This window comes from Idiotropiscis lumnitzeri, chromosome 1 (assembly GCF_059441095.1).
Source record: "Idiotropiscis lumnitzeri isolate Australia: NSW breed Sydney's pygmy pipehorse chromosome 1, RoL_Ilum_1.0, whole genome shotgun sequence".
In the NCBI taxonomy this organism is placed as follows: domain Eukaryota; kingdom Metazoa; phylum Chordata; class Actinopteri; order Syngnathiformes; family Syngnathidae; genus Idiotropiscis; species Idiotropiscis lumnitzeri.
Genome location: NC_142391.1, coordinates 16,096,221 through 16,116,773, shown reverse-complemented (window position 1 = coordinate 16,116,773; position 20,553 = coordinate 16,096,221). Strand labels below are relative to the sequence as shown.

General features: G+C 39.8%; 1 protein-coding gene across 1 annotated transcript in view; it reads right to left on the bottom strand.

Moving 5' to 3' along the window:
* Positions 1-4,887: 4,887 nt before the first annotated feature.
* Positions 4,888-20,553, bottom strand: part of eipr1 (EARP complex and GARP complex interacting protein 1) — a 38,422-nt gene continuing 22,756 nt past the window's right edge. Inside the window, exons 7-9 of the mRNA XM_088288418.1 lie at positions 12,063-12,230; positions 7,558-7,725; positions 4,888-5,510 (exon numbers count right to left, since the gene is read on the bottom strand). Of these exons, the coding sequence (XP_088144544.1) occupies positions 5,336-5,510; positions 7,558-7,725; positions 12,063-12,230 (511 nt within the window). The 3' untranslated portion in view covers positions 4,888-5,335. The remainder of the gene's footprint in view (positions 5,511-7,557; positions 7,726-12,062; positions 12,231-20,553) is intronic.

The window sequence follows — 20,553 nt, the reverse complement described above, 5'->3', positions numbered from 1 at the left end:
ATCAAAAACAGTTTCTTCTGGCCTCTGATTTAGTCAGAATTTCTTGTCTATATGTAAGTTGGGGCAATGATACATCCTGTATGTAACTATACAGTCATAAATGTCCTCTGAAGGAAACCATAACTATGATGTGGACTAAGACAAAAACATATTTGACTCCCCGGATATCATTGATAATACAACCTCTGTGTTGTCACCATGTATGTGTATAAATTGCTAATTTCACAGTTCTGATGCAACAAAAGAGAAAAAAGGAAAGCACAAATGAACACATTTTGTTACATTATCGGTTAAAACAAGAATATTCTTGGATGTACATGAGACTTCAAGTGTCACACTGGAAATCAAACCCTATAATTGTTTATAGAAATAGGCACACATTTGCAGGGAGGGTAAGTGGTCATGGAAATGTGAACTTTGCGACTGTGGCTAAATTGCTTTTAATGGATTTCATGGGGAGTCGTTCATGTGTCGTTTGATTGACAAAGATGTTTGCGGGTTTGTGCTATGCACCATCGATCAAACGTATACAAACTGTCACTTGGTGTTGCTGGGACTTCATTGACGTACATCCTAGCCACTTTAATTATTAGTCAGTAAGGCACACATACAGGAGGTGGAGTCACTACATTTGTTATCAGCTGAATACAAATACCCTGGGTTAATAAATGCACCATAGCAATAACCTAGCAACTTTCTCACTTGATTATAAATGGAATATTTAAAGAAAATATAGCTTCATCATGAGTTATTATCCAGTTCACACAAAATTGGTCTGCAAATTCAAAGATAAACTTCCATCCATTGGTGTCAAAGTCAACATCTGTGGCTCTATATCGCCGACAGAAGTGCATGAGAGTGTATGTCAACATCACACATGAGAAATGAGCACGATTATAGCTTTTGAGAGGTACGTATGCGTGTTGGAGGAAAGGCTGGAGCCGCAGAATGTGCTTGTTCATTAATTAAGGGACGATGGCTTTGGTACGGGGAGCTGGATGTATTCTGTTGTAGTGTCTTTGACCCTGACGAAGAGGAGGTCAGTCTCCTGTCAACTACTGAGGCTATGCCAGTGTCTCACAGGGCTCACAGTGCAGAGGTCGTGGGTTCGATTCCGGGTCCGGCCTTCCATGTTCTCCCCGTGCCTGCGTGAGTTTCCTCCGGGTACTCCGGTTTCCTCCCACATTCCAAAAACATGCATGACAGGTTAATTGGACGCTCTAAATTGCCCCTAGGTATGAGTGTGAGCGCTGATGGTTGTTCGTCTTTGTGTGCCCTGTGATTGGCTGGCAACCAATTCAGGGTGTGTCCCGCCTACTGTCCGAAGACAGCTCGGCTAGGCTCCAGCACCCCCGCGACCCTTGAGAGGAGAAGCGGTCCAGTGTATCAATCCTGTGATACACATGTAACAATAATTTTTTTCCCTCGTGTTAAATCAAGTAAATGTGCTTAAATGCCCATCCCAGTATGTAGTAAGAGAGTTCCGTTTATGAAATGAGCAGTCAGGAAGTCAGAGTATCCTCCAAAATATCTTCACGCAAACACCTTAAAATTTCAAAGATGTCTCAATAGACTCTGTTTGTTTCTTTCATGCGCTGTTTATCTTCTGTAGAAATTATAAAACCATAAGTCGCTAAGGGAAAACAAGCACTTCTCCCCTGACTACAAGGTGCTTGTCACTGTTAAGCACGCTTCCAGCTAACATCAAAAGCGATGAGACTATTTTACAGGGTACACTATAAGGGGCTGCAGAACTGTAGAGGAGAGAACACTGAAGCACATGTGCAAGTTGACATTCAGTAGTCGTGTTTTTTTTATTTTTTATTCCAAGTATTTCCTTCCACATTGACTCCTGGTGATTTTATGATGGTTTGTTTTTGTCAGTCCCCCAAAGCCTCTGTAGTGGGTGGAATAAATACTTCAGGCTCATGTTGGCAACTTTCTGCCCGAGCAAGACCAAACCAACTCAGAAGTCTTGGAATTGAAAAACAGAAAGGGAAAAAAAAACATAATATAAGGGCAAAATCTGCATGGATAAGGAATTCACAAAGCCCACTATGAAACCTGGTGAGAATAACACCACGCAGACTCGTCTTCCTTCTTCCACTTCATGCACGCATACATGGACATGCAGCTCTTCTCACCTCCCATGGGTGCTCGCTGCAGACCTCTCAACTCTACTCCTAAGGCTGTCAGTAATTCTCTTCATTTCAAGGAAGCAGAAATGCAAATCAGTCAAAGACACACCAAGGTAATTATCACCTGAAACCCAAAACTCCACTCTCGCACTCAGACTGTTGCATTTATGAATAAATAATTGAGTGAAACCCAATTATTTTTAATTTCATGTCTCGGCTCAAGCCATATCCACCATCACGTAAGAGGGAAACATCTGTTTGACAATTACTACCGTTCAGAGCTGCATTTTTGTCACAGCTGACAAGTACTTGATTACAACATCCTTCTTAGCATAGCACATTCACGTCAATGAGAAGTTTTGTACAAAGTTGAATCCATGATGTAACGCATGATGATAGAGGATAAACATTGAAGTCTATAAAACCATTTTGTCTGACTATTTACTGAAAAATTCATGAAAACGTATCGGGAGAAGCGTGGAAGATCTTAGACAAGTCAATCACCAGACCTTAACACAATAAAGCATGCATTTTACCTCCAAGAGGAGACTGAGGGGAGAAATCACCAGAAACAAACAAAAACTGAAAGAGGCTGCAGTAAAAGGCTGGAAAAGCATTTCAAATGAAGAATGCAGTCTAGTTAATGGGTCGCAAGCTTGATGCAGTAATTGCAATTAAGGATGACTGAAACAAATTTGGAGTGTTATTCACAAGTTAATTTATTAATGCCTGTTCCAATATTTTTGCCCTGTTGAAAAGTGGATGCCTGAATTGTTGAACACATCTAAATGTAAATATAATGAAATAAAAGATGGAATTCGATCTGAAACCCAAATGTCTTCAGTATATACCAAAAGCAAAGGAATTGAGCATGCCGTTCCAACACTTTTGGAGGGGACTGGATGCTAAATAGTTGAAAAGTAGCAGCTCTTCACAGAGATAGGCAGAATGTCCTGTGCCCGGAATGGTCCGGCCCTCCGGACACCCATTTTTTTTCATTTTTTTTTTCAGAGGGGCGGTACAGGGTCAGAGGCCGACATTTTTTTCATTAATGAGGCCGGAGGGAACCGTACCGATAGTGGCCTGAGGGCGGGGGACTGACCGACAAAAAAGGGCCAAATGCCTAGCTCTGCTAAAATAGAGAATCACAATTCATGACACCGTTTCAGGTTGTGGTGACGAGGAGGTTGAGGAATAGAAGGACCCAAAAAAAGCAGGGAAGTGAGGCAGGGGATACTTAATGGGTATTTAATCAAAAAGAAACATAAAAGTACAAAACAAATGGGAGCGAGCAACAAAACGCAAGGACTTAACTAAACTTGACTTGGCGAGACAGGCAGGACGGAAGGAAACAGATGTGGACGGGGTCAGCTGACAAGGGCAACTGACACAGTCAATGCACCGACAAGAAGTGAAAGGAAACAGGAAACTAAATACAAACAAATTGGCGAGATAACGAGGAGCACCTGGACAAGTCCCAAAGGGTTGAAAGGACCTGATTGGTTAACACTGGGGCTTGGGTAGACAAACAGGTGGACACAATGAACATGACGAGACCCACCAAACACAAGGAAGAAACATGAAACTAAATCAAAAACAACAAATACAGATCACGACACAAGCTGCACAATTTAATGAAATCTATCAACTAGCAAAAAGAAAAATTATTTCGGTTTCAATGAAATTCCCTGAGGAATACATTATTTAAGAATTTTTCGGTCCGAGTCAATCACACTTCTGGGATTCCAACCTGTCCATTGAGAAAGCAACACTAATTGCGAATCAATTTCACCTCTGTTGTGCAAATGGAACAGACAAAAGGTGGAAATGAACATCAAGCACGACAAACATACGAATGAATTGTTCTGCAGCTGGAGGCCACAGACCGTTTCCATGTTCTAATCCTTTCTGGTTTCTTTTGCATTTTGTACTGGTTTCTGTAATCATAGAAGATGCTCAGGTGGTACAGCTCAATGAGTATTGCACATCAATGCACGCTGTGGCAAAAAGGTTAGCTGTGACTCCCAGCACAGTATTCTCAGAAACAGGCCAGCGTACCAGCAGACGTAGCGGGGGCCCAGGACAACAACCCAGCAGCAGGGCCGCTATCTGTTCTTTTGTGCAAGGAGGAGCACTGCCACAACCCTACAAACCTGAATCCAACCGAGCACCTCCGGGACATCTTGTCTTGTTCCATTCAACACTGCCACATTTCACCACAGACTATTGGGGTGGACTGATGCCCTGATCAATGTTTGGGAGCGGAGCCCTCTGGAGAACATCCTTCGTCTCATCAAGAGCATTCCCAAATGTTAAGAGTGTGCATACGGGCACATTTCTGTTTGAGCCCTGACTAATATCTACAACAAATATTTTTATGTGTATAACAATTTCTTGTGAAGATACATTTTGAGTACTTATACACAAGGACTAGGCAAAAAAAACATTTTTTAATTGGGTAGAAAAAAAAAATCTTGCAATATCCTAGTCTTGGTCTATAAGTTTTCCACCAGATTTTAATTGAATGTGAAGTGTGAACACTGGCTCTCGTCTTGTGACTACCAAAGTATCAGCACTTACGTTGAATGATTTAATGGCATGTAGCAATTATTTTAACACTCCCATTTTGTTTCCAAAATGTTGACATTTCCCAGGAATATGAATTGTAAGATGAAATCATGTCACTACTGTATTTTCTATGCTGCTCACAGCTCCAGAGGTAATATTTGCATGATCGCTTGAGATGATATTGTCACAATCCAAAGACAAGTCCTTTAATCCACTTCATGAGGATTTATACTTTTCAACAGAAATGCGAGCACGTATCTATCTCCAGGCTCTGTCAACACTGTAGATAAATGACTAATTAACGGTTTTATTGCATTGTGATTTTAATGACAATCACCATTGGGTGGTCAATGAAATACTTCGTGCAACAAAGCGCCCCCTTTCAATTAGTTTGTCCAACAGAGAAAAAAAAGCATGCAATGTAAAAAAAAAAAAGGCATTTAGTTTTTAACATGTGCTGCTTTTAAAATTAAATATTACATTGCTTCAACAAAATTTACAGTGTTATGTCACAGAATGTTTTCTATATTTACATTAATTACAGTTTTTGCAATATTATGTACTGTAGTTTGTCTGACAGCAATTCTCGTTAGCCACGCCCTCTTTGTCTCGCGCCTAGTATGTCCCCTTCACAACAGGATCTGGTATTTGAGGGTACGGGGGACCCTGTTGATGACTAGGCGGCCGTCATAGCTGAGCGAGGCGAAGAGCCACGGATCGGCCGACGACCACTCAGCTGCATATACGCTGTCTTCATGCTCCTCGTACGTGGACACCACACTGTCCTTGAGAGGCTCCTTGCCCCTGCAACACAAGCGCACGTAAAACATGAACAAATGCGAGCTGGAGAAGTGAGACAAAACTATCATACTAAATGCAAAACTGTCACGTGCAGTCATGCAAATAATTTAATAATGCTGTAAATGATTTAGATAGGTTTCAAATTCATTTTCAGTGCATGTGCGCATACATAGGCAACATGTCACATTTAGGATGACGCATACCATATTTCAAATTTGGTTTTAAAAAAAATGAATAGGAGCAGTTGCTTAAAACGTGGATATTAAAAGGCTTCATCGGGTGTAGCTTATTTATCCTTGTATTGTTAATTATTTGAATGTATGACCCATGCAAGCACACCCCCTTCCATTTGTAAGGGATTATTGTGAGGATTCACAATCACGTTCATATAATATCACAAACGATTAAACAGATAATTAATTACAGCAAGGACATGCCTTTGCTTGTGCTCCTGCTTCAGTGGTTCATTACAATCACGTCAAAACAAAAGCGTTCCACTGCATAGTTAAGGGGAGTTACAGATTTATGCGATTTGAAACAAAAGGAAGATAAATAAATGTACTTTTTTTAATGTAAACCGTAACCTGTACAACTATATTGAAAAACAATTTTTGAGAGGAGTGTGTTCGCAATTTATCAAAGTCCGCTCCACATCCAAAATATGCTCTACGAGCACACGCTGAGCCTTGTGTGCACCCGCCAAAATGAATGGTGCGAACTCACGTGGGCAGTAGAATGGCTCGCCATTTATGCAAATATATTCCAGAGCAGGAGAGCAGTGTGAGGAAACCGCTGCCACATCGGTGAACCAAGTGTCGTTGGTGTGGAAACAGAACAGCTGTGGATTACGATGTGCGCAGAAAAGATGAAATCTCTCCAGAAATAGTGCACTGTCCGGTATCTGCTCACAGAGCCATGTCTGAGTGAAGCTCAAAAGAAAAGAGGTGTAAAAGTCCCACTTCTCTTCATTAGTTGAGTGAGCGTGTAATGAGTGAAAAATCCCAGGTGAGTGTATTTGTCTCCCGCGTCTACAGAGCCCCCACAAAGACAACGACTTGCTTCCCTCTTCCGCGGCGTCTCACTTTCTTGGCTTACAAAATGAAACAGATCCACAGCGGTTGCTAAAAGAAAATTTGAGGTAGGTATTCCTGATGTTTAGGAGTTCTTCACAGGAGTAAGCATAGATGCAAGTGATACACAAAAACAGACGAATCAGAATGCCAAAGGTGCAGGACATCGTACAGTAAATGTTGCCATGTTGGTCATCGTCTGATAAGGTGGAGGCAATTATGAACAGTTTCAGTCAATCATAGCGGCCAGTATTAGAACAACACCATCAAACTTCTGCTTGACAGCAAAAAAAAAAAAAAAAAAAAAAAAGCAAGAAAAGGCTACTAGAACAGCTGACCTTAATTTGGAATTAATCAGATGCACTTTGAATGGTGGCAGGTGTTTGCTGAGTCCCATTTTACGTGAGTTTGAATGTGATGAATTAATTATGAACATAAGCCACATCCCCTGATTTAAGATGGTGTGCACACTTGTGCAACCACATTATTTATTTTTTATTGCTCCTCTCAACATTTTTTTTTATTGTTTTGTACAGGTGATAGGTCTCACGAGTGGAGGAGAAATTTTGAAAGTGATCTGTCTTGGACGCGCTCTCTTTTTTTATATATATATCTCACATAAATCTGGCTTTTGAACAGAGGTCAGTACTCAACTCCACTTGAGTGTTTTCACAACGGCCGCAGTTATCCCAAAAAAAAAAAAAAAAAAGATAAAACCGGCATTTGAGTCTTAATACTGACTGTACTCCCTCATTTGTGTCAGAGGACATGGAGCTGATTGCAAAAAAAAAAACAGAACGTGGTTGAACAAACACAAACATGGCACTATATAATGATTATTTTAAAATGTTGCTTTTCTTTTCAAACTTGACGCTGTTTTGCTACTATAGTTGATCATGTGAAATCGCTGTTAGACCTGCCCGTTAAATTCTCATGATTTGCAAAAGAAATATTTCCTGACTGACACGTGTTACTCTTACTTATCCTCCTGGTGGTTGTCCTCCCCCTCGCTGAGATCCTCATCATCCACCAAATGGCCAAATGGCTCTGAGGAGATCGAAACCATGTTGGAGAGGATGAGGCGGCTGTCACTGCTGGCTGTCAACACCAGCTGGTCGTGGCTGTGGTTATAGCGGACGCTCCACACCCTATCATCAAACATGAGGATTCAGTATTTAACAAAAGAACTCAAGGACAAGCATTTAAAAAATGCGACAATGTATGGACAAAAGTATTGGAACAGTAGTTTATACTCAATAGGAGGACTACGGTAGATATCTGGACAGCTCTTCATACCCATTTGATGATACCAGTACAACGGTAATTACGGCAATACATGAATCTTATTTTAACTTGCAGAGGTATAAGTTGGAATTGGCCACTTAGTGCATGTTGAAACTGGAATGGAGAGAATGGGATTGAGTGGGGAGATAATGGTGTGCATTAAAACAAGAAAAGGGCAAGAAAAAAAATGCTGAAATGCTACAGTTTCTAATGTTGATAAAGATTATACTCAGAGATTTATACTCACACAAATATTTTTTTCTTTTCATTTATGTTTTTGTCATCTTTTGGACCACTTACCTTCTTTAGGGTGCGGGTATAATGTAGCATATATCCCAGCTGACTTTCGGAAAGAGGCAGCGGGACACCTTGCACTTGTCGCAGGCCACTTATAGGGCATTAATAGACAAAAAACCACTTGTATTCACATTCACAAGAATTTCTAGTTTTCATTTAACCTACTATGCATGTTTTTTAAATGTGGGAAGAAATCAGAGTACCCGGAGCCACGGGGGGGAGATGCAAACCCCACAAATGAAGGCTGCAACCCGGATTCGAACCAACAACTTCTGAAGAGTGAGGCGGATGTACTAACCAGTCGTTCAACGTACACTACACTATGCAATCTAATGTTGCACAAGATGTACAATTGCCATCAAGGTTTACAAGAGCCACATGCAGCTCTAGTTTGGAACCAAAATTGCACAGGTGAACAGACGATATTTTGCAAAAAAATTAATGGCATTTCAAAAATGTTGACGAGAAAAGATCAATTCTCCGAAGCGAATCCTCATCACGTTGTTTGCACCTGCCTTTCAGAGGCAGTGTTTAAAGACGCCAAAATGAGATATCGCAATTCATCTCAGATTTGATAAACAACACAGCAGATGCCAAATGAATCTATTTGCATTTACTCCTCCCACAGCATGCAAAATGAAGTGCACAGCTATTAAGCGCAATTTAGTTTTGTACCCGTTTGCAGGCACAGACCTTCAGTAAGTTAGAGGCCCTTTATACATTAAAATGTGGCATGATTTGTTTTCTTTGAACAATACTGGTAAACAACAGCGCCAGTCGTGCCAAGTTGAAGTTCCTCCAAAAATAGTAGCAATTGTATTTTAAATGGGTGTGAAGACCACACAAATCTACATGTGTTTATTTCGTTAAGTAAACTACACATTCCCAACTCTACATTGCAATGTCAAACGTAATGAACGAATGCATTGCTAGTAACCTGAGCAATGGAGAGCACTTTAATCCATATTTGGAATTACAAGAGGACCTTCATGGAACTGTCAAAACTTCTGGGAGCATTTTGTTACCTTTTCCCCCCCTCTGCCTTCAGAGCGTGATGATAAGATAGATTCCCTTGTACAATAATTAAAATGCTCCCATGTGTATAAGTGGTAGATTGCTGTAAAGTTAGCTCTTTTACAACTTGGCTCGCACCGAGTAGCAGGAAAAAACAAGCCACTCTTCCTTATTGATCCCACACGGCCAAACAGAAAGGATTGTCATCTACACATAGCATAGCATAGCATAGCATAGCATAGCGAGAGAGCGAGAGAGAGAGAGAGAAAGAGAGTGAGAGTTTGGCCAAAGATAAAATTGCATCCACTGCAAATAATATGGGATTTTGGACACAAGCGTGAAAGAGTAGAAAGACCCCATTCATTTGTTCATGTGCGCATATTCATTGTTACATCACAGAGGCACTTTCTCTCGCATCTGTTTCACACCATCGTGCGCAAGCAAAATCAGTCGAAAATTGTCACAGTGGTGCTGTGAGCAATAAATACAGTATGTACATCCCAGTGTGCTGCCAAAAAGAACATTTGCTACCTTGCAACTGAGCTCCCACGTGGAGCTCATTATCATAAATGGTCTTGTCTCCTGATGTTTCCTGAGATGTCTCTTAATCCAATTATTTGTGTTACATTGACACTAGCTCATTCGAATGGTTATCCATCTTTCCATTCCATGCTTTTCCCTCCTATGCTACTTTTTGCTCTCTTTTGTCTCTCACTCCCTCCATCCCCGTCAGCTAGGGCACAGCGCAACGTGCAGTTCCCAGACCCCTCACAGGGAAGGACTGAGGGATATCCATGCCGCTGACAGAAAATCAGCTCTGGCCATACTATTCCTTACGCGTCGCTAATAAGCTACCCACGTAATACCCTCAGAAACCCAGACGCCCTTTCCAGCTTGTGCTCATTATACGACAATTCACAAGCAATACAGGTATAATCACACTTGCACGAACAGCTACACGTCTCGAGATATTTACACATTATAGGATAAACACAATGGCAGATTGTTACAGAAAAAAGAACAAGTGGACGCTAGAAATATAATAGAAATAAATCAGAATTCGATGAAATCTGCAATAATCTGCATCTATCGGATGTTATCAAAGTATATTTTCCCTCTGAGAAGATACAATGTGTGTGTGTGTGTGTGTGTTTGTGCATATGCCTTAATCAGGTAGGAGTGGTGTGCTGCAGGAGAAGCCTGGTTTAGCTCCAGACATGCACACATCTTTTAATCTTACACAGGAGAGCGTCTCCCTCTCCCTCACACACACACACACACACACCCCCATGCACACCGCCACACATTTTTGCACTGCTGCAGTACACTGTGTTCAGCTCTTGGCAGCGCCTGCAGCTTCACAGAGCAGAGGAGAGGCTGGAGCAGAACTGAGGCGCATTGGGCCGGCGACGGTTAAACCTTTGCTGTCAAAAGGAGTAACTGCCTATTTAAAATGTAATTAGCGTATAACTACATTTTATTGCACCAGAAGTACTTAGGGCATTCAATTATTTAGGAGATAAAGCCATTAATAAAATAAGACACCAATCAACAGTGGTGCAGAGGAGTTTTCATTGTCTTCAGCATAGTTTCTGCATTCTCCAGAAGTAGCAAAAAAGACAAATAAATTCAAAAAATAGCATATTTGAATTTTTATCATGTTATCCACCTAGTACTTAGTAATGATAATATTCAAGATTAAAATTGTCAAAATGATGTACAATTTGGAGCCTGATGACAAAAATAAATGAAAGAAGAAAAAAAAGGCTTCAAAATTAAAATAGTCTTTGGCTTTCAAGCCAAAATCATATCACAAGAGCAGTCAGTTTTGTTTTCATTAGACGTGGGCTGTGTAATCTACTATGATGAGCAATTCTTAGGGCCTGATCTACAAAGATTCCAAAAGCGGGTGCTCAATTGCATGAAACTTTACTTTTTGCATGCTCTTGACGGGAGTGTTGCACACCATGTTGGCATCATGTGTAAAAGTGGTGGAGAGCGGCTTATTTAAAAGACACTTTTGTCCTCTTGGTAGCTCATATGGTTTTCACCACGGTTTTGAAATTTAGGAGTGCACCGCTGGCACAACATCAAGTTTGAGGTGAAGGAAATGCAAGTGGAAGTGGAAGAGGCAAACAAACATATTGCTGAGTTTCAGAAAAGAAATCTTTTGCCACGATAATTTTGAGGAAGCCAAACAAATTAATTAATTCCAGTGCAATTATATTGAAGTGCTTTGATTTGGCACACTTTTGGTATTTAGTACTTTTGCATGATCTACACTTGCGATAAATGCAGTACAAATAAGATTGCTTATTAATTGTTGAGCGAAAGCTAAATTTAATACGTAAATATTAACTAACAGTGTCACCAGTAATTACTATGTTTCGAGTCACTGGATATATAATTCAATTTGACTGTGGAGAATGTTTTTTTTTGGTGGAACATTTAGCTTAACTCATTCAATACCATTGACGGCTAAATACGTCAAAGATCCATTTTTTTACTGGGCTGGTTGTGAATGAGTTAAATAGCCTTGTGTATAGAAAGTTTTTATTTCCAGAGCAACAATTAAAAATGCACTTGGTAGTGTAACAAAACGTGTCCATGAACTGCAACCACTCATTGTGGACCAAATCATCAAAATGAGATCTTGATTATGTTGGTTTTTGAGAACTGAATATCAGGATCTTGTCCATCAACATTGTTGGGCATGCAAAAAATGAAAGGTTGAGGGAAGAGAGTGAGTCACTGTAACGCTCGGCGACACACTGTGACATGGTTCAAGGACAAAACCCTCTGAGACACACAGCCGTGCACACACGCCCTGACAGACACGACACGTGCATGCATGAATGTGAGCATGCTTGGATACACACAGTATACCCACCAATGTGAGTGCTCCTCCAGGGTTTTGATGGGCTCCTGGATGTTGCGGACATCCCAGAACTTAACCTTGCAGTCGTCTCCACAGCTGGCCAAATAATACTGCCTGTTTGGGTTGAAGTCAAGGTCTCGCACCAGCTGGCCATGAGTGTTGTCGATACAGTAAATCTGACTGAGAGGAGAGAGAGAGAGAGAGACACTGATTTGAGGGGAGAGGTTTAAAAAAAAAAAAAACAGGCCAAGTTTGTGGGAAGTGACAATTGAAATACTCGGTTGAAGTGAACGATTAAAGGATACGGTAAGAAGAGTGAATACCTGAGAAGAGCAATTTTGAAAATCATATGGAAAAAGAGGGGGGGGGGTAGTGGATTTAAAAGAACAATAACAACAGAGAGAGAATGATTCACAGTGTCCAGACATTCCCAAGTGTGAGTCTGTCAGCCAAGGCCAAGCTCAATAAAGAAGCTGACACCCGGTGTTGGTTTATTAGAAAGGCAACTACACAGCCTTGAGTTCCTCCTGGTTGAAGTTAATATAATAACGGGGAAGCGCTGCCATTGTGTCTACTTCCATCTTTTTGGTCAAATTCTACACCTCCAATAGGGTACAAATTGTTATTTTTTTATTTAAACATTGTTGCCAGTCATTCATTCATCCATTCTCTGAACCACTTCTCCTCACTAGAGTTGCGGGCAACCTAGAGCCCAGCCGACGTTGGGCAAGGGGCAGGACAGGGGACAACCTTTTAATTAGTTGTAAATATAAGATCCCTTTTTAGGTTACTTTCGCTGCAGTATATTAAATAACAATTTCATAATGAAATGGAAGATGCTCAGCACAGCTCTACTTCTCCCTAAAGCACGGATGAATAAAACAAACAGGCCACCACAACAAAAAGCAAACTTTCTATCTTCAAAACCATTTCCTCTCCAGGCTCGCCTAATAAAGCTCAGCTTGGCTGGGTTCTGTTCAGCAGAGTGGAAAGCCTCAAGTGTTATGGCCCAGCTGGATGCCAACAGCAGATAGCTAGCTAGCTCGTCACCCCTCTGATCACATTAGGCAATTAACATGCTAATTAAAAATCTCATTAAAGTAAGGGAGGTATAAGAGAATGACCCGGGGCAAACTGCTGGGCTTCAATTAGGTCAAGACAGCTAGAAGCTTTTGTGTGCCTGTGCGACAAAATGTCTAATAAGTAGAGGGTGGCGTGAATCGACGTGAGTCAAGCTATAGACTATGCAGCACTATGTCTGTAAATAAAGCATACACATAAAAAGTGATCCCTGACAAAAGCTCGGCTTTGTCAGTCAGGTTTTATAGGTAGAAAACCCCTTTTGTAGATTCTAAAACATGCTCGAATTCCTGGAATTCCAACAATTTCTGCTCTAATCATTGCATTGTTGCAATGCAGACATGTGATGCATCCGTGGAAAAAAAGGAAGCATTTCAACGTAGGTCATTGAAAATCAAATATGAAAAGTGATTGATTATTTAATCATTTCTGTTTTAATTTAACACATAAAGCAAACAAAACAAATGACACCGAATTTTTCAAAAATCCCAAATGGAAAAAACAGTCACAGCACTTAGTTTAATTTGAACATTTAAGCGCTTTTGACAGGAAGGTTCGGGAACAACACGGGCTACAAGTGCATCTTGCTTTTCAGGAAATTACGCTTAAAAACTTCTTTCTTAGCTGTCGTGATGTCACCTGTCTCATGGTTTCATGTGTTCAATAAAGACTGCTGTCAAAATTATTGTCTGCGTTCTGTTGCAAACATTCAAAAATGCAACTATTACAGGTTGAAAGGGAAACCTGCAAAAGCATTAGGCCTGTATCAGGGGTTCGTTTTTTTTTTTTTTTTAATAATTCAATTCAACCACAATTCAAAAGCAATGTTTCATTTTAAATAATTAATATTCATTCATTTTTTTAAATTCATTATTACATTTGTCAGATCCAAGTTATTTCTGTGACAACTGGGGTTTTCCTTCATTAACAGAGAGGAACCAATAATTTTGATTACTAAATGACTGGAAAAAAATTGGACAGATTAATGGATTAGTAAAAATAAATGGTTGTTGCAGCCTTATATACCCAAGACATTAATCCATCTCTGCATTCAATTCAATTCAAAACACCTTATTTGCATAAACATTTCAGCTCCAGTCCAGTAAATTGTTCTGGGCTAGATGCTAAAGTGCCATGTGCATTCAGTGAGTCCGTCGAAGTCGGAGCAAGGAGGGGACCCACTAGTCTAAACATGATATCCTGATTAATGTAGCGTTTTTGAGTTTAATCATGTTTTGCTTACAAGGTGAGCTGTGATTGGTCATTACGGGAGTCCTGAGTAACAGCAATGTCATTTTCAGTCAACAGCAAGTGGCAGAAAAACACAAAAAAATGACCAGTATATTTTTTACAAATACGTTTACAACAAAAATGTTCTGCTTTGTTGTTTTTGATCGAGTACAATGATACAAATCTCAAATCCAAGCCAATTTTTTTTTTTCACTTTTAGTCTAAATTATGCAATCATACTTAATAAAACGGAATTGCCCTGCCAGTGTTTCCGTCACTTGTCACTTGGCAAATGAACTCCTTCTGGTTTTGGAAACCAAACTTAATTACTGACGAGTTTGCTGACATTATTTAAAAAAAATTCGGGGGCGCTGTGTCTCCAGTCGGCTTCATCTAGTCTCTGTGGAAATGCAGCGCAGCACCTGCATTCCGCGTTCCTCCTCGGCATGTTTGTTGAAAATAATGACATTTTCCAAAGACATACCCCCTTTGATGAGTGATTCTGACACATTTGAAGGCTTTCTGAAGGAACTATAGGCATGCCCACGCAGGTCAACAATGCTGTGACATAACGAGGCCTCGCTGCAATGGTCATGTGAATCGAGAAATTTCTGAACCAAGTGTCGGAACATTTATTTATTTTTTTATTTAATCAGATTGGATTCGATATTTAAACTTCAGAATTCCATTGAATGTCAGGTGAGTTTGTTGAATACTAATAGTCTCTCGGTTACAAAACAGCAATAAAACTTCAATTTTATTTAAAGTAACAATTTCATGTTTAATTTGGAAGCTGAGACACATGATTTATTCACAGGGCTCCCTCTCCTGTGTAAAAGCTGTGACCCCGGGCTCAAGGGTGGCTAGTGTTTAACCCGTTCCAGCGTGGAATGGGACGTGCCTGCCATGTGAAAAGGAAATGGAGCAGGAAATTGGGTTAGATTCGCCTTTTCCCTCTCCGGTGTCACTAAGCAATCCCTACTACACACACACACACACACACACACACCCACCCCCACACGCCAACATGAACACAAAGCAACACGCTCACACATCCCCTCCCTAGGCTCCAGCTAATAGTGGAGAGACCTGGGACTTTTTTGTATGTGTGCGAGTGTGTGTTTGTATGAGTGGAGGGCGGGGGGATTAGGGTTGTGTTCTGCCTAAGCCAGCAAACACACTCAATCTACTGTCATTCAGCCAGCACGGCTGAGTGTGTGTGATGGGGGCTGATGGGGGAACAGGGGACCTATTACACACACTGTTAGGCACACGCAGATAAAAAAACATAAAACTGGAGAAACACACTCACAAATACTGTTGTGTGTAAATTTGGAAGATACAAAAGTAGAGCAGCAAAGTCTCATATAACTGTGTTTCCATCAAGTTAGAGAATATTACACTGGCGTTCATTAATTATTTACAAACCCTTACCTCAAGGATTTAAACTTGTGATGAAACTTTGAGTCTTGATATTTTGTGACTTTTCGTACCCCCTTTTGTCTGTTCAAAAGACAGGACAGTTCCCACAATGTGATTGGATGAACAAATTCCAGAGAAATACCTGGTACACATAACCTCCTCTCTCTGCTGAGGGAATCGACTGGAACAGACGGTCATAGTCACACAAACACACACGCACGCACAGACACACACACTCTGTTTCTATGACAACTGCTGTGTGAAAAGATGGGGAGAACGAGAAGAAAAATCGAAATGAGTAGAGCAATCATTTCATTGCTGTTCGAAATTAAAGCCTGGCTTTGAGATTGGGTTGGCAGACAAGGATGACATGGTGGCAGGTTTGGAGGGAGGGACATCAGATGGCGGGAAATAATTATGAAGAAAGATAAACAGGTAAACAAATGGAAAGAGATGGAGAAGAAGCTATTGGTTTATGGGAAATAATTAATAGGTATTGTTAATGTCACTTGGGTTGACGATGTAACTACCTGGGAAGTAGCTTCATAGCTTTTACTTTCTTTTGAATCAATGTGTCATCTCTGTCCTGTGTGGTTTTAAACCTCTACAATGAATATCCATCATCCCTCAGAACTTTGCCAGCTAGAGATGCGCTGCTAGTTTTATTTCCAATGTATCATTCGTTGCACTAATCGCCGCGTTGAACAATGTCATGACCGTGTTTTCACGACCAAAAGGCGCATCGCATTAAAAGGCCGTAGCATTAAAAGACATACCGCAGCATGCACACACCCCAAAACATAAGCTAGCATGCGAGAGGGAGCAAAACAGAGTTCAGTTATACTTTTTTGAAATATTAAAGTATTTAACACATCAGGTTTCCTCACGTCATTGTCAGCCCTCAGAAATGATGTCAGCTTTTGCGAAAGCGTGAACAACAGTGCAAGCATGCACGTTCGCCCAAGTATCCACAATCCATTTGCAAATTGCTGCCTCACAGTTTTAGAAAAGCTTAGTTCACCATTTGTCATCCCTTAACAATTTGTATAAGTATGATGTCATATATGGGGCTTTGCTGGAGGCAAAAACAATTAGCGCCAGTTAGCATATTTCAAAAGCATTGTTTACATTTTAGTGAGTAACTCAACTTAGTAAGTAAACTCACTGTCCACGACCGTAATTATTACTTTAACAAGGTGACCCTGTCTGACAGACGATATTTAACTCAGGTGATTAATCCAAAAGAATTTAACTCAGTTAAATATTTTAACTTAGTTAACTGCCATATTAGCTGTCTTTAGCACGTCTCAGAACAAAACACTTTGTTCAAGTTACCACTGGGCCTTGCAAACCAACACTGCTGGAGTGTGGCGCTTGTGGGCAGTTTTGAGAATTGTTTTGAAAATAAATACCTGCAAAGATGTCTCCATTCAGATCGTATTCAAGAATCCAAGAAAGCTATAAGAACAGTCTTTGAATTAAATATACTTCATATTTGGTGATTTAATATCTGTTATAGGCTTCGCAAAAAAATAGTAGTTGAAAAATGCGATTAATCACAATTGATCATGGATTTTTTTGTGATTAATAGTTAAAAAAAATTAATCACTTGATAGCATATTTGTATATATATATATATATATATATATATATATATACATACATACATACATATATATATATATATATATGTATACAGAAAAAGATGTATATAAACAAAGCATATTTTTTTCTGACATGAGATAAATAAACATATGAAGAGCAGAGTAAGGCTCGTTTTATGTATGGTTTTCAATTTCTAATGTTTAAACAAAAACGGGATATGGCTTGTTCTTGTTCAATGGAAACAGCAATGTCCTTTCAAGTTCAACACATGAATGTTTAGAACTGCAGCACGTGACGTCTTAAAACCCAGTGACGTTTGTCTCAAACATCAATGTGCAGGCGCGCTGAGCCACAAATGCACATGCAACAATTCACAAGTAGAATTAAATATTTAGAAATGATATGTTTTGCACACAACATTAGCAAACATGTAAATCACACATATTTTTGTGGTTCTCAAACAAGTGGAAATCACAAATATATTTGTAAATTTGATGGAAATCTCTCCTGAGATAGTACCAATAACGCTAAACTCATTGTTCATTTTGATTCTACAGTCTACCTAATACAAGTCTTTAAATATATGTCTAATAGCGTCAAGGGTGCTGCGAATATATGAAAAGGTTAGCTATAATTGTTTTGACTGCAGCAAGGTTCCAAAGGACACTCTCACATCAAGTGTATCATATGGAAAAGTATATTTAAAAACAGCGGAGATCTTTTGCATAATTGTCTATTTTTTAATAGGAAATGCGACAGTCCTGATAGAAAATTATTTTTGCATAATGGTGCTGTATGCGAATAATACTGCATATTGTGAAGAAAAGCTGTCAGATTTACGATGGTTTGGTCAGTGATGTGCATTAATGATGAGATTATTTTGTCTTTCTGGAGGAGTTTTGATGCAGTCTCACAGTATTTCTATGGAGGTTTGAGCAGAGGCTAGTCTTTACTGCACCACTGCACTGATTTTAAGTATGCACCCTGTAGTGTCTACTTTGGCACTGCAGGTCTGGCATCTATACTGCTGTTTTAAAATGAATATCTTTGGAGGGCTGGTATGAAATTAACTTATAATGGTAGTAATAAAGTTTACTAAAATGTAGGCTCCACCATATTTCAAAAGTCATTACTGTCTGAGACACCAATGCACAACGTGAAATGGGTAGATAATTAATTCAACAAAAGTTCACAATGTATAATCGACCATACATCGAATCTTGGCTATGATGGAGTGAATTTGAAGCTCTAAATGAAGTGCTATTGCATCATCAGTGTGCGTCCACCTCAGGATGCTGTCATGGCATGTCAAGTTGCTGTAATGTCTGCCACAGTGCTGCTTAAGTGTGTTGAAAAGTAAAGAAAGAAAAGGTATTTAGGAGAAAGAGGCACGGCTGGTTGGTTGCGGAGTCAGTGCTACGAACGAAGGGGGCACTGAGTCCAGTTTAGCCGACAAAAACGCTCATTGAAGTGGATATTTCAACACAGACAGCCTGCACATTAAAAGAATGTCTGCGAAGGGCGCAACTTGAGTGCAGTCTATTAAACCAATTATTTGTTTGGAAGCCAGCAAGCACATAAAAGCCATGTTTTGTTTGATTTAAGTCGTCTTGAGTGCAAGAGAATTGCATGATTTTTTGCTCATTTTGCTGAACATTGCATTCAAAACATGGGACAGCACACTTGAAAAAACAAATGACGCATGTAAATTCAGAAAGGAGTTTGTCTTTGGTGATATTGCATGATCCTTCTTGTGATCATTCAAGAGATGCAAAAAAAAATAAGGATCATTGTTGTTTCTGGCGTTTCAAAAAATGTTTACACAAGCAGAAAAGATTAAGTCAACCCCTTGCCACAATAACTGCAATAAAGCACAGCGGTGATGGTTTGTAGCTACCTTTTAGAATCGGTACGTCACAGGTTTGATAAATGACATTGGGTGTTTTTAATTAATTAATTTGCTTGACTTCTCAAAGGCTGCCAGGATGGCCGAATGGCTGCCAGGATGGCCGAATGGTCTAAGGCGCCGCGTTCCGGACCCAGTCTCCCCAGGAGGCCTGGGTTCGAATCTCGAATTTCCCCATTGTGGGACTAATAAAGGGAATATTATTATTATTATTATTATTATTATTTTGCACATTCTGGTTGGTAATAGATCAGGTGTGGGCAAACTACGCCTCAGGGGCCACTTGCGGCCGTTAAACATTTTACTCCGGCCTGCCGAACTTGAAAAAAATTAAATGAATAAACCTTGTTAATGTTTTATTTTCAAAATACTGTCTTTTTTTAAAGACATATATTGTTGTAATGCTTTTGTTCACTGTCATTTAAAATTGAATGTATTTTTTTTCTCTGATGAGGTGAGGTTACCAAAACACTCCATCCAACTGCTCCTGTCAAATTTTAGAACCTATTGTGGCCCACCAATCAAAAAGTTTGCCCACCCCTGTAATAGATGAACTGTGAACAGGCAAGTTTGATCGTTTGCTTATTTGGCCGGCCATCAGATGCAGCCTTGGATGCCCCTTGTTAGTCGACAAGAAACAATCAAGTTTTAGGATGCACAAAAATTATGAAGTTATTCATAATTTTGATGAATATAAAATATTTGCAAAACCAAAATAAGTCACCTTAATGAAAGACTGAGAATATAGCACAGTCCAACATTAAACTACACACTAGCATTTAAGAGCAAACTGATTGCATGCTTCAGAAGGAGGAAAAAGACTGACACATTTTGGTTTCTAAATAATGTAGAATAAAAGTGAAGTGAGGGAAGAACTTACGTAAAATGTGACACATCTTTCCATTAACACTGCTTTTCCGTCCCTAATATAAAAACGGGGTGTTCCATAATTGATGTAAAACTCTATATCACATTTGTAGAAAATAGAACATGATCCACTAATGTTGGGCTGTTCTTTGAGAGTGGCCATGTTTGAGTTGGCAGAACAATTGACAAATTCCAAAATGTGGAGAGGAAGCAGTGTGTTGTTGAAAATTGGCAGATTTGAAGTCTGCAGACAACGAGGTAGGTTTGTTTTGCTCAACTCAAGGCTGGCTAACACACTAAAACAAACGGGTAAGAAAATTAACTTTAAAATGAATGAGAATGAGCGCTACATTTGGAATGAATGAGGGCTAGCGGCGAGCTTCACGATCGCCT